Here is a 15,086-nt window from a genome sequence, read left to right on the forward strand (position 1 = left end):
AACAAATATATTCAGGATGAATTTGAATGAAGTACGAGTAGAGAATAAAGATCAGCAGTAGCAGAAGCCGAAGATCCTTCAGTTGGAATGATCTCTTATCAAAGTTGATCCAGTTTTTCTGGACCGAGTTGAACGTCTTTCTGCTTTCTGAGACAGCGACGGCGTTTTATGCGTTACAGTGAGCTGGGAATCAGGCAGCACGGAATCCATTCTTCATGTCGCTTCGTTATTACTTCACAAAAGGACATTTCAGTCGGCGGTCTTTCAATGTGGACCGGGGCACTCTCTGACTCACAGACAGATCAAAGGTTCGCGTCTAATGGAGTCCAAGCCAACGCTCAACGTCTGAGTGACTGGATATCAAATGCATCCGCAATGCATCTTGGGTGCATTCACACCCGCACTTAAAGCTCCACTCGTGATCTAATCAATCAGGCCGGTGTGGATATCATGTCTGGATGGGTCTTATCAAACCTCTCCATCCGTGCCCAACTTATGCGACGAGCTTTCCAAAACGATGACGTCATATTTATAACCTAAAACTCAATGAAGCTCCTTTAGGCGACAGACTGAACATAGATTTTAATGTAACCCCGCCCCTTTTATAAGATAAAGAAAGAAAGAAAGAAAGCAATTCTTAGTAATTGAACACATGCATTAGTTAATGGAATAAACCAAATGAACAATAAATCAATTCACAGCGCATTGGGCCTATTTCATATTATTGTCCATAATATTATTAACACCATCTCACTGATCGGTTTCAGCTTTTTGATCGAGGATCGACACAAGGACAAGTTCTACTCGCGATGCGCAATAATTTATCTTGTGTGAAGGAAAACCCTCCAACAAACCTCGCAAAAAAAATTCTGCTTCGACTTTTATAAATGAACATCATATTGAATCGCAGTCTCAGACCGTGTTTCACAATCACATCTTTGCTTCCAAGGCTTCAGTCTTGTAATTTTCACACAGCCAATATAAAATCTAACAAACAGTCTAAACTGTGCAGACATGCATCTTCCCTCCATTCCACCCTTCCAGGTACGCACCTGTGTAGTTACTGTTCATATCAGGGAGGTCCTCGTCTTCCTCCTGCTGCTGCTTTCCAGGCCCTATTCCAGCATTTTGCATATCATTGTAGGACTTGGCGCGTCGGGGAGTGGAGTGCTGCGATCCCGGCAGGCTACCACTGCGCTCGTCTGGCAGTGGCGCATCACCGCCGCTACCGCTATTGCTAATCACTTTCCCACCGGGAGGCTGCGCCGGTGGCTTGGGTGTCCCATAATAGTTACCTAGGAAACAAAGAAGAAGGTGGACGGGAATTAAAAGATGAGAAAAAAAAGACGGACGTGGCAAAATCAGTCAAACGAGTCTCGTCGAATCAGGAGAAGCTGCGGCGCGATTGATTGCACTGAACTGAATCAGCAAAGATGTCACCTAAAAGCTAGCAGTGTCTACTCCTTTGTCTTTCATGAATGTACCTTTGTGATGTTGCCTAGATGAAAGATATATCGCAAAGTTTTCACAGAAGCCTTTTCAACTTTCAATCAAGCTGTTTGGTGGAGTCTTTCCAGCTCGCTTCTTTTTTTAGAGAGTATTTTATGAAGTGAACGTGTTGCCGAGGGACACATTTATGACCAGGAGAAATAGAACTTTTCCATTTGAGAAAAATGTATTTTAAAATACAATTTTCATTATAAAGAAGGCTGTGTTTTCACCTGTGTGGTTATTGGTTGGTTAGCAGGACTATGCAAACTCTACTGAATGATTTTCCTGAGAATTGCCTGAAGGATAAAGCATGGACCAGAAAAGAAGACACGAATTGTTTGCACAGATCCGAATAAAGGGAGTGGATCCATTAAATCTTTACCCACGTAAATGTTGTTATCATTTTATCTCATTATTTTTTATTTATTTTTTTATTAAAAATACTTTGTCACGGGTCAGATGAAGAAACCAGATGTGTTTCTTTTTCATGAGCTTTATATAATAGGGTATTTTTCCAAATATTTTGTGACACAATTTCCACTAAATATGGGATGGAGGCGGAGGTGAGGCCAAAGTGTGACAATGATGATCTGTGATTCTCTAACGTACCTTCAAATGTTCCGATTTCCAATAAGGTTCCACGCTCCTTCAAGTCCAAGAATTCTTCTACTGACAGGAAGCTGTAGTCCACGCCAGGAACTTCTCCTTCTCGTGGGGCACGGGTTGTACCTGGACAACCAATCAGAGACACACTCGAAGTTATCAAGCTAGAAAAAAAAAGAGAAAGAATACATCTTCATATGTCACTGGAAGCGTTCACTCCATTCCTTGCACTGATTTGTGCTCACTTTTACTTTCCAGATTCGCAGGTTTCTATTGTCATGATCACGGCTTCCACCCAGTTTAGTAAAAAATAGCAGAAAGATCGATTTTAAAGGAAGTGAAAATCTGGCAGCCATAAAAACACAACAGCGTTCTCAAACTGGGAGACGATTAATTGTTTGAGCTCAACCTCCATCACACATGGGTGGAGATTGGGGTACTGTAATAACACCTTAGTGGGATTCTGCCATATGCTGTGTGTGAGGGAGGGATTGGCAGGTAAACTGAGATTGTGACACTCAGTGTGGTGTCAATGGTAAAACAGACGACAACAGCACAACAAGAAACAGACAAAAAACTCCTGCAAGGCGTTACACCTTTTCCTCATTCTTAAATTAAATTGCCAAAGAAGAAAAAATCGTGGACACACTTGCTGCCACACATTCCCACACGACTCACCACCGCTCTCCTTCAGGGTTCGTCTCTCTCTCTACTGCGTTTACCGTATTCTACTGCATTTACCGTATTCTACTACAACGCTGCACGTATTTCTGGGTCTCACAGGCACCAGCAAGAAGAGGGCTTCCCCCTCTTTGCTACCTTTGCCCTCATCCATCCCTTGATCTATCCATCTTATCTCCACTGGGTTGGCAAGCAATATAAGCTGTTAAAAATAGATGGGTGGGGGGCAGGGGAGCGCCCCCCGCTGCAGCAACGTTCAGTGACAGCGGCGATAAATCACAGACGTGCAAATCCTATTTCGAGCGAGCCCCAAGAAAAGCATCAAATGTTTGAAAACATCGGATCGCTCTCAAAATACTCGAGTTCCGAGTATCCAGCGGCTAGTCTTCTGTTATCGTCATTCAGGTCTACGGTCTGGGAGTCATCACCAACATTCGTGTTTGACCTCCGACTCTGACCAAGACACACTAATACGTTAAGACAAATCAACAAAACACAAATCAATGAGCTGTCAACTCTGAAGGACGCTAATGTTTCCTTTATAAGTTGAGTAACTGGTTTTAAACATGTAATCCATGATAATGCATTATCTGTAATGCATCTATTGACTGCCTACGTGGTTCACCTGTGCAGTTCAGAAAATCTATTCGTGGAGAAACGCGAGAACGGGTCAGCTGGAGAAACCATCGTCCAATAGCGCAGGAGCATTATATTGTATAACAGGACCATAACAAAGACAAAGCTGTAGGTTGGACAGTGGGACAGCGTCCTCGTAACAAACTAACACGTCAGTGGTTGTTGCTAGGACGCTGCTGGAAGCTGTATTGTTGTCTGTGCAGAGGCTGAAAAGGACATGACAGGTAGTTAGTTGTGTCATCTAAATATCACATAACTAATTATATTACTAATGCATTTCAACAAAGCGTAAATTATGGGAAAGCCACAAATGTTATGTCTTATGAATTATTAATGATTCATTAATTAAAGGTCCCATATTATGAAAAACTCACTTTTCCCATGTTTCTACACTATTATGATGATTTTGGGTCCTTAACCCAAAAACAGCTAAATAAACCATCCAGTCAATCTTCGTAGTTTGCGTAGGTCTGTAATCACCTACTGAACCACGTCTGGAAGAAATCCATTTCGACTTGACGCCAAGCCGGGCGAACGTGCACAAGATTTGCGTGCACTGGCACAGATATTTCACACAAGTGTTTTGGAACTGCGGTAACTTGTGGAAAAAGGGTATACAGTAATATGTTGACGTGGTTGCTCTGAGGAATCTGAGTAGAAAGTGGATTTGTGACCGGTCTTTTAAAAGTGATGGAAAGGCAGAACCTTGGCTTAAAAACAAGGGCGGGACACTGTCACCGCTAAAGGCCTGATTAATGCAATACCGCTCCACAAAGAGTCCATTGACCAAGCTGTGAATACATGCTGAGGCTCAGGAGCTGTGCAAAGACAGTCCTGCTTAAAAAGGAGACTGGATGAGCCAAAGGGCTATTATTCCATACACTGACTTCTAAAATACAGAAGAAGAAGAAAGAGTGAGACATTTAAAGGTTATCTTAATCCACCTAATTCATTTTGTGCCGGCGTCTGGCACACGCCGGCTTAGAGGGTGTTCGTCTAGCGCCGGTCGGTTTCATGGTTTCATACTTTCACACCTTCAGCTGAGCTGAGAAGGAAAGGTGGGAATTTTGTGTAAAAAAAAAAAAAATCGCACCGATTCCTAAAAGAGGTGAGATATTTGCAGTCGTATTGCATCATAGAAGCTGGAGCCACTATGTCAGAATAACATGTAAATGTGCAGTAGCCTGTATGATACATGACAATGAATGCACAAGAACTGAATGATCTTCCAAATGATAAACAAAAAAGAAACCTTTTTGTATTACATCACTGGTGTTGCTAGGACAACCAAGGAAGGATATTAGAGACATGGGGGCAAGTTTGACCTCCAGTGATGACGCAGTCCTCTAGTGGTCACCTCTGGCTTCACAACTCCCTTCTTAGTATGACAGGAATATGAAGCGCCTCAGAGGTGCGACTAGTTGGTCTGATTAGAATACAAGAAACACACCGCAAACCTCAACACAGCAGAAACCTCTACCATGATGTCATCACAACTCAAAGCAATAGTTCCGTATTCGGACCTTCATAATTGTTTATTCCTTGAGCAGTAAAGCCCCGAGGAATCACATTGGGATCTTTGATAATTATAGTCAGCGAGGTTTCTTGAAAAGATCGGTCCCATTTGACGGGATTTGCTTCAAAATGGATTTTGCTCCTCCCTGTCGTAAGTCAAGCCGCCCCACAGAGTTTCAAGAACATTTGTTGAGTAGTTCCTGTGTAATCCTGCCAAGACTGAGACCGTCTGGCAAACGGACTGTTGAAAAACCACCTGTTTGGTGGAGGATTTTATCTCTACTCGACTCAAACAGGCTTACAGAAAGAAAAAATCATCTTGTATAAAAAAAAATCGTATTATATTTCAAAGGATGATGACTATAACTGCTCCATGAGCAGGAAAATATGTATAGTTTTACTTTGGAATGTATAAAACATCCAGCCTTTGGTGCTGGTCCTTCCTCTCGCTCTATTACCATGTCTGTTCCTTCAAACAAGCCCTTTTCACACACCCATCTCTACACCGCCTTTGTTTATTTACACTAAACAAACCAAGAACAGAGCGGCGCTCCAGTGGGTGATTTTTGATAGCGAGCTCACATTCTGTATGCAAAAGAGGCATGACGGATAGCAGCGGTGTTTTTATGCACCGAGCAGTGGTTAATAAACAACTAAATATCACAGCAGAGACCATTTCCTTGACCTTTCCTGCTACACGGCGGTCGATCTCATCGCCTGCTCGGAGGGTACGGAGGCAGCAAGCGAACGCATGTACACAGACGAGCATACGCCCTCATTGGGCGGAGCTTTAGGCAACATTTCTCCTGCAGCACACGCCCCAAAGCCCATAGGTCCATCACTCCAACAGCCACAGTTCGGAGATGGATCTCATCTATGCCATAAGGGAAGTATGGGGACCAGAGTTCAGAGTTCAGCACCTGGGAGTGCTGCCATCCAGATTCCTTCAGCATCTGTGTCACTTGTTTGTTCATTATAACCGAATGACCTGGCACTCTAATATTCAAGCATGTTGTTCAAGCAGCTTGACAGAGTCTCAAGCAACACTGAGACAAAGGGCGCAGCATTCAGCGACCTCGGCGACGCGGCACTGCTGTGGGTGTGGAGCTGCAGGGAGCAAGTAAAAATCAAGAACTGCACAACCAGGAAGGTCACTTATCAAATACCAACATGGCTCTCTGGTGAAAACACACTGCCCAGCTATGAAAGGCTGTCATGGCAACAATATACAGTATATATATATTTATTTTATTTTGTCTCAAAACAAATGAGGACAATGCCACAGACATTTTCCTCTGAATGTTCCATCCTGAATGCATCAAGTCAGCTAATATTCATGTCAATAAAGAAGCTAAAAGGATTAGTGTCCCAACATTTACTCAGTTGTGTCTTTAACAGGTGACATAATAAACTGCCTGGAGCTACTAGTCATGTTCTTCATAAAACTCACATCATGATGTTGACTTTGACTGTGATCCTTTATTCACTGTAGTCCAACGGATCTTGGATGGAATACAACAGGTTACATCTAGAAAGAACATTTTTAACTGATTTTCGAATGCATAAATGGGCTTTTCATTGTTAAAAATGTCATGTTTTTTCTAAAGTCATTCTGGATCTCATACAGATGCAATTCGGTGGCGAGATAAAGGCCCCTACCTTACATGACTGTGTCAAATTCCATAAACATTGATCAATAATCAACCGAGATATTGAGGAACAAATATTGAAGCTCCATTAACTGCAATGTTAACAAAAATTCCAAACTCGTCCAGAATGCAGGATCTTTTCACCAAAATGTTCCTGGTAACATTCCCTGAAAATTTCATTAAGATCGACCCAGAACCTTTTAGACTATCTTGCTAAAAGACGGACGGACAAACCAATGCCGGCGATCACATAATGAAGGAAGTTCTTCACGACCAACGGTTTTCAGTGACATCGTGATTTAGCTGCGGAGAACCACGTTGTTTTCAGCAGCTGCTGGAATAAACCATAAATATAAGTTCAAAGTGAGGGTTACTATTTTTTATTTTTAATATTGCCATTTCAAATGTTGATAGCAACCACTTGGTGCACAGGATTGGGTTTTTGAACTCGAGAGAGCATCCAGTTACGCCACACCGTCTCTGAAAGCACAATCAATGCATGAGGTCGACGAGTGAAAACCCCCGCTGTGACCTCGTCCTTCTCAGTTTGTCTACACTGTCACTCAGATTACAAAGGATCAATATCAAATAGTCTCCGTTCCGTCGTCTTCACATCATCTGGACGGAATTGACTCAACTGGTCACATTTGAGGTTCGGGTCTTGGTTCAAGGTCAACCGGAGTGTGTTGGTTTGTACTTTCAGAAACGAGTGGCAGGTGCAGAACCAAAATAAAGAAGTCGTTTCAATATCACGATGGAAATATTCTAATAGAAGCTCTACTGAATACGTGACGAGCACTCCTGGAAGGTTTTTGTTAATTAATTAATATTCATTTCCTTCTTTCATTGTGTGTTATATTCGTCTTTCATCTCTCCAGCTCGTGCATAACAATAGCGAGCCTCTTATTGCACCTTTACTAGAATAAATTAAAAAAATGGTTTGACTGTCTCAGATCAAACAAGCCAACCTAAACACTGTAAAACAAAGTGGAATTCTGGAATGCACTTAACATGTGGACGTTCATCTCTTCCGTCGACTGACACGGCGAACACTCACCGACAGACAAAGCCAAGCGCTTCATCTATATTTAATTGATGTGCGACTATTTTAAGGAAGCATCTTCCCTTCTAGACTCGGGATGCTGACATTTACTCAGGCAGAGGGCAACGCCAAGATTAGCTGTGAAAACATTCACATAGGAACAAAATGACCTTATTCAATTACTGAGACACCTCCCACAACACGATCAATACAGGTGAGCCAGCGAGGTAAATGATTACCATTCTGACTGTGCTAGATTTCGCTAGAGGACACGACAGAAGTGCTAACCGGAGAGGGAGCGGGAAATGTGTCCGACTGGCAACTACTGACTTTACAGAAATTAAAATTAGCCCTCTATTTTTAACACGATGACATAAAAACACACGAAAAACATGAAAGGAGGCTGCGCAGACATAAACAGAGGCACGATCCTGCTTCTAAATATAACCATGTGTGAGAAATCTGCTCCCCGCGGAGCAACAGAGGCCCCCCTAGGCCCCCCATATCCCCCAGACCTGTCCTTGCATTTTAACTGTGACCTACATTTAATTCGCTCCACAAGGAAAAGGTCCGGCTCAATTCCTTGACTGACTTTATGGTTGGGAGCCGAGAAGTCTCGCTTGGCTTCTTCACTGGAGCCAGTTTGGCGGCGTAGTTTGTAGTTCCTCTTCAGTATGTCTTCATCTTCTCGGAATGACACCGCTTCCTTGATCTCAAAAGGTGCGAGTGAACCAGACTGGAATACCTCTTTCATATTGGTGCCAGGTTTCTTTCTCTTTTTGCAGAATCCAAAACATCCAAAAAGTTTTAAAGAAAAAAGACTGAACATGACTGATTGCTCGTCCTACCACGTCCACTGAAGATCCAGGTGAACGTGTCGACACATCCGTGAGCATCCCCGGTCAAACCGTGAACCTGAGCTCTCCACGATGGAAAGCTGCAATGGCAAAGTTACAGCTAAGATTCCGTATCCCTCGGATAAAAAAGCATAATTAAAATAAGGTTTGACTAAAGAATTTAGAATTACTTGTCTTCCTTGGTGAATTCTACCCTTAAGATTGCAAAAATAAATCCTCGGCCACGTAAGCTACAGCGTAGCTGCACACTGAGGTAAAATAGGAAAAATTCAGTCACACAAATGAGAAGGAGGTCCTAATTGTGAGCCGAGGGCTATAAAGACTCAGCAGTGTTACAGCTTCTTCCCGTTTGCCAGCATCCACATGCAGAGGAACTGCAAACAGACGGGCAATTTAGCATTGCATTATTCAGCTAAACCAGCTTAGATGAAGGCCTGAGGGCTTCTAGGACACGGTTAGCAAAGGGATTACCATTAACAGAAGAAATAATCCAAAGAAAAGGACAAACGAAAAGATCAATGAATAAGTTTATAAACATTGGTTCAATCTGGACCAGTGAGCAACGTCCATCCACGCCGCTGCAGTCACAGCGACTGACTCGAGCCTTAGTGTGTCATTGGTGGTAACATAACGCCATGTGTTAGCATTAGCACAAGACCAACTGGATCAATGACACATTCTGAATGTTGCACTGCAGGGACAGCTCTACGGAGCATCTATAGGACTATGTTTATGACTGGTTAGTCATAAATACATCTGTCACAGCAAGGCTCAATAACTTTATCCTTCATCATGAGCCACCACGAATGAGAGCAGAGTCACCGGCCTGAAATAATTATTGCATACGTGCCCGATTGGCTCTTATTCAAGCTAAGTAGAATAATTTTGCATAAATATGTTGGACTGCTTCCATTCATCTGTATAAAAACAGCTGCCTCAAACAGAACTATCTGTCATCATTCCAACATTCTGCTCCACTGTTTAACCGGCCCTCACTCGTCATTAGCACGCAGATACTGTTAGTTATTTCGTATGGTTAAAAGAAGCGCCCCATCCATAGACAATTTTAGATTGTCAGCATTATTAGTCAAATTTGGCAAAGCACTGAAATGAAAATTAATCAGGACTTTTTTTTTTTGCAACAGCCCTACTCTGTTGTTGGAATTCCGATGCTACAGACTTCTTTAAACAAGTTAGTCTGGCTCTTGAGAAAACACACCAAAGAAAACACACAGTGACAATTGGGATGTGGCGAAAAATAAGAAAAGACTGCAGAAGGTAAAAGAGCTTGAGGGTAGATCATTCCGAAACGCACCAATTCACAAAGGTCTGAAATCTTTATATCATCCTCAGACACCAGATAGCCAAAACAGACTCTCCCCTTCAAGGTTCATTTTACCATCTGAGACTGGCACAGATTCAGACTCATCGGTACGACCTTAACACAAATGGCTCACAAGTTCAAGAGTCGGATGTTTCATAGACACAGTTAACTAGGAGACACAAATAAATCAAAGCTTGCGGTGTGTTCATCCCTTGTGCAACTCAAAATGCAGGAATGAAACCTCGAAGGCAAGCTGACTGCTAGCTGACTGCTAGCTGACTGAAACGCAGGCCATCATTAATGCGTTTGTTGATGTTCCATTAGAACAATTAGTATGTTAATAGTCCAACATATTCTTATTCTGCTGCCATCCAGGTCAATCGGTGCAGAAGTTTCTGAAAGAGTGCATTTTAAGTGCTTTACATCTTCCCCGTGAACAATAGAAGCACTCAAACGTGTTTTTTTGCATGAATCATTGACAAACACGCGCGTGAGGAAACTGTTATCTGCAAAGTTTAACTAAATTGTTCATGAGCGTAACCCAGTGGATCGCGCACATACCAAACAGATCCTTCCACCATCTTCACCAAATGTGTGGGTTTTTTCTTTTTTTGCGACACAGACACACACACACACACACACACACACAGCCGGGGTGACGAGCTGACCGGGGTTTGTCAGCTCGGCAGGGGACTGGGGCCATCTGTCCCAGTAAAGGGTTAATCCAACCAAAAGCACAGGCCACAATTCAGAGCATTTTCCACCATATTTGAGTCCTCAAATTTCAGTCTGGCCATTATTTACTCTTTGGCGTTATGGGGCTTAGGAGAGGTCCTAAAATCTAGCCTAATGGATGGATACCCCGGCTATCCCAAAAAGCTTAAACGCCATCCCCATAGCGAGGTAGCGGTCATTGAAAATGACCGATGTGTGTCTTTTATTTGGGATGGAGTGTTTTGAGTTGGGGGGGGGGGGGGGGAGGGCGTTTTCGCTGCTCCGTCTGGCTGAAAGAGGCCGCCGATGAATTGACGATGCACGCGCATACACACCCCACATCACAATGAGATCAAAACAGGCCTTTCTCTGGACCTGTGACGTGATGCAATGCTTTCAGCTCTAAATGATTCCCAGGTATCTGAGGATCGGGAGGAGGAGGAGGAGAGAGAGATTAGAATTTAAAAAAAGAAAAAGGGCCAGTAGGGCATTGTAAAGCTAAATCAACCAGAACTCTGCCAGAAAATGTCCCCCGCACACATACACAGCCGGCCTTTGTCTTTCCATTCCACCCAGAAAAAAAGCACTCTGGGCTTTCCATTCCTAACAGCAGAGGGTTTAAAATGTATCAAGGAGGGGGGGGGGAGCCGGCATGGGGGCTGTCATACAGACGTGAGCAATCTGGATGCAGGGAAAGGAAGGAAGGAAAGAGGGAGGATAAAGGGAGAGGTAGAGGCTAGCATCGTGGAAGCTCCAGACAAACAGACAGGCAGCAGTTTGCTGCTGGAGGCGATGGCTTCCAGTTTCATCGAGCATGTCAACAGATCGCAGCCTCAATGCAGCCGTCGCAGAGCCAGACTGCTTCCACCAGAAACACACACTCTGCTACATGCGCCGCCGTCAGACCGGGCCACAGACAGACGCATGCCTGCCTGAGACAGACAGACAGCCCCACAGCTTCTGTTTGACCAAAACACATCAGCCTCCATTACTGTCTCCCTCGCTCTGCTCCTGATGCCTGCCGCCTCCTGCACGGCCATCCTCGCCGCCTGCCTCTCCATCCCATTCCCCCAGTCATTAAATCACAGCAAGCCTCATCCTTTTCTCAAAATGACACAAAATACCTTAGTTATGGAGTCCGAGGGGGGGGGGGGGGGCGCTTCTTCTCCTTCTCCTACAATCCACAGAGCGATAAACACGTCGGCAGCCAGAAGAAAATCCAATCAGGTGTGGATGAGTGGAACAAAAACCAGTGCAGAATCGCATTTCCTTCTCGTTTCAACCGTCCTCTCCCGACTCCCGTGCGTCTGTCCTCCGTCCAGCTTTGCCTTTGTGATGCTAAGCTAAAGGGAGCTAAGCAGAGCAGCATCCACACGTTGGCTTATAATGCGCTCCGTCTCACACCCACAGACACCAATGTAAAGTTCTCTCTCTCTCTCCCTCTCTCTCTCTCTCTCTCTGACTGGGCCCCGCCGGCTCCCGTCACACTGGCACCTACATGCACCCGCCCAACTCCCCCTTCTCACCCCTCCTCCCCTTCTGTCGGCGACTCACCCCTATTCTTTCTGGCTCTTACAGACTCATACCTCCCCTCCCCACAACTCTATTTCAATTTGCCCCCCCCCCCCCCCCTCCCCCTCTCAAAATATGGACCAACCCCCCCAAAAAAACCTTTTTTATTGACTCAAAGTGGCCGACCGGCTCACATCTGGGAATGTTCACATTAATGTCTGTGTATATAACTCTGGCTGGGCAGGATTAATTTGTTATGCTCTATGGTCCTGGGAGGGGGTTGGGAGCAGCATTGAGAAAATGTCAATGGGGGAAAGGTCAAAGGGTTCACCATTTCTACCAAATCAACGCAATCTTCTTTCTTTCTCAATCAAAGACACTGATTTTTTTCATCTCAATGATGACCCGGGAGGTTGTTTGTTTTTTTTTTTACCACCATTTGACACACATTAAACATTGTTGGTGGTGGAAATCTGCTTCTGGAAGAAATTGGTGTCCAACTTGTTGGTTTGATTTATTTTCATTTTCGAACACTCGTCTTGTAAAATCTTGAGTTCACTCCGAAAGCCGGTCTCGTGGTTTTCTACGATCCCCGAGTGAGCTGAGTGTGTTTCTTTTGTTCAGGTGAATGCATCAGTGAATGCAATCTGCAACGTCACTGGACCGGGCACCGGGGGGGGGGGGGCTGCTTTGGTATGTAGCGCCACAGGCGGGACCAGAACCACAAGTCATACGTGTACACTGTATGATTACGTCAGCTTGGCTAGTCTTGATTTGGGTGAGCGAGAGTGTTTTTGTATTTCTTCACACACCCCCCACCCCCCATAACCGAACTCCACCCCACCCCCATCCGACAGCTTTATCCCCCACCTCTCTCTGAGCTGCCCTCGTAGCCAACATGCAGGTCATCCAATCGCCTGCGTTGCTAACGACGACACACACACACACACACACACACCAAGTCCTCAGCATCACAACATCGCTGCTTGCCCGGCTGCAGGAGAGATCAGAGCTCCCTTGTCGGCGCTCACTGACACAGAATGCTGAGCCATAAAGGTAGGTGTGAACCAAAGAGAGCAACGGCCCCTCCTTCCTCCTCCTCCTCCTCCTCCTCCTCCTCCTCCTCCTCCTCCTCGTGCTACTGCTCTGATCAACTTCCAGGTAAAACGAAGGAGAAAAAGGAAAGGCAATAAAGGGGGAGAACAAGGGCAGTGGTTGCAGAGAGAGGATGACAGGATGCGGTGTCATGATTCGCTCGGTGAAGAACAGAACAAACGGGCGGAGGAATGCCGGCGGTAACGGGAGGTCGGGAATGTTGAATGCTGGGATAGGACGAGCAAAAGCCGACGCTGCCGCTGGACAGATGGGGAGATGTAAGGCTAACATTTTTGAGGATGGGGGGGGGGGGCATGTATGAGCACACATCCTTCTTGGTGGGGGGGGGGGGGGGGGCAGAAAAATTTTTGGGGATGATTTCTAGTGAAACAGATCACTTTACATTATAAGATTAGCTCCAAGGAAGACACGAAGTAATCTGCCCGGCTAACTACGGCCCAATATTGGTCCAAAAGGCAAGTTGAAGCCTGCCCAGATTAGCCTGAAATAATCAGGCTTAATGAGATAAGCATCCCGAACGTCTGTGTGAGGCAGCTCCACTTTATCATCGCGTGGGCTTAAAACTGATCACGCCTGGAACTCAGACAGAAGCTGACACTGTCCTGACCCCAAAGGCTTTTTTATAATTGATTATTTAATAATTCAACAAGTAGTCTGTTTTTGTATTAACGCCAGAATGTCATCAGGAAGTGAAACGGCTTACGTAAAAGCCCGGACACAAAGTGCATGAGGAAAAGGAACAGTCAAGGACTCACAAGGCACGGCGTGGCGGTAGAGGTTGTCTCTGATGGTCTGCTGCAGTTCGTGGTCCGGCGAGGATTTCTGGAAGCGTTGGTTCAGATATTGCTTAAGGTCCTTGTTCAGCTTACTTCCTGTCATTGTGGACACAAAGAAGAAAACATGTGGTAACTCCCTCAAAACAAATAAAAGCAAGACTCAGTCAAACGCCACTGTTATGATTCACTGTGTATTCGTGACATGACCACATCATTTGACTCCCACAAAAAGAACTCATCAAGTTGAAACCACAGCGTCGCCCAGAATTGTACACTTGCCATTGTCTCTCAGTGGGGTAGCTGGCTGGAAGAACTGCCTCTCCAAACAGACAGGGCTAGTCAAAACCGAAACGGTTAGCACTTTGGCTAGGACTGGGAGTCAGCCCTCCCACCGCTACGCCATCTGGACCTCAGACGCACATTAGACCACTGAAGGGAAGCGTGGCAGTGTACGTCTGTCCTTGATTCTGGCTGTATCTCTGTGTGTGGCCTTTATAGGAGCGTTTACGAGTTCTGAGAAGTACAACCGGTACAGCAATATAGCAGGAAAAACGGAACACAAATGTATCAAGTCCTGCTGATAGAGAAAGTGAAGAATTGACCTAATAAATATGGAAAAGCCTTGATATAAATGGAACAACCAAGCCGCTACAGGCAACAGCAAACACCTCATGACGTTTTCTCGTAGTGCATGTCCCATTATTTATTATCCCAATGATTTATGTCCCATCTTTATATGGCTGCTGAGACCATTTTTGGTTGTCATGGGCAAACAACCAGTCATAAAAGGCCCTGGATCCTGTTTCCATGGAAACTCAGTGCGTGTGAGAGTGTGTGTGTGTGTGTGTGTATGTGTCTTTAAGAAGATGACTGAGATTGTTAACGTTGCAAAGAAGAGCTTTTTACACTGGTTGTCAGAATGACTGTGGGTTATTTTACAGAATTGATTGCTGTATGTTCTTACTACACAGTAATACTTTGACATGCGCGTATAATTCATTCCTGGACCGAGTTCGTAACTCAAATCGCTCGTATGTCAAATAATTGTTTTCTCATATATACACACATACATACACACGCAGTGATCACTGTGTGGATGTGGGAGAAAGCCGGAGAACCCGGAGAGAACCCACGCAAACATGGGAAGAACATACAAACTCTGCACCGATA

The 15,086-nt window shown here is 44.7% G+C and overlaps 1 protein-coding gene across 1 annotated transcript in view; it reads right to left on the minus strand.

Annotated features, from left to right (window-relative positions):
• magi1b (membrane associated guanylate kinase, WW and PDZ domain containing 1b) overlaps nucleotides 1–15,086 on the minus strand; it is a 72,501-nt gene that overhangs the window by 30,839 nt on the left and 26,576 nt on the right. The window contains exons 2-4 of the mRNA XM_068742854.1: nucleotides 13,896–14,012; nucleotides 2,101–2,220; nucleotides 1,053–1,295 (exon numbers count right to left, since the gene is read on the minus strand). Coding sequence (XP_068598955.1) covers nucleotides 1,053–1,295; nucleotides 2,101–2,220; nucleotides 13,896–14,012 — 480 coding nt within the window. The remainder of the gene's footprint in view (nucleotides 1–1,052; nucleotides 1,296–2,100; nucleotides 2,221–13,895; nucleotides 14,013–15,086) is intronic.

The sequence above is a fragment of the Brachionichthys hirsutus genome, chromosome 8 (assembly GCF_040956055.1).
Source record: "Brachionichthys hirsutus isolate HB-005 chromosome 8, CSIRO-AGI_Bhir_v1, whole genome shotgun sequence".
Classification (NCBI taxonomy): domain Eukaryota; kingdom Metazoa; phylum Chordata; class Actinopteri; order Lophiiformes; family Brachionichthyidae; genus Brachionichthys; species Brachionichthys hirsutus.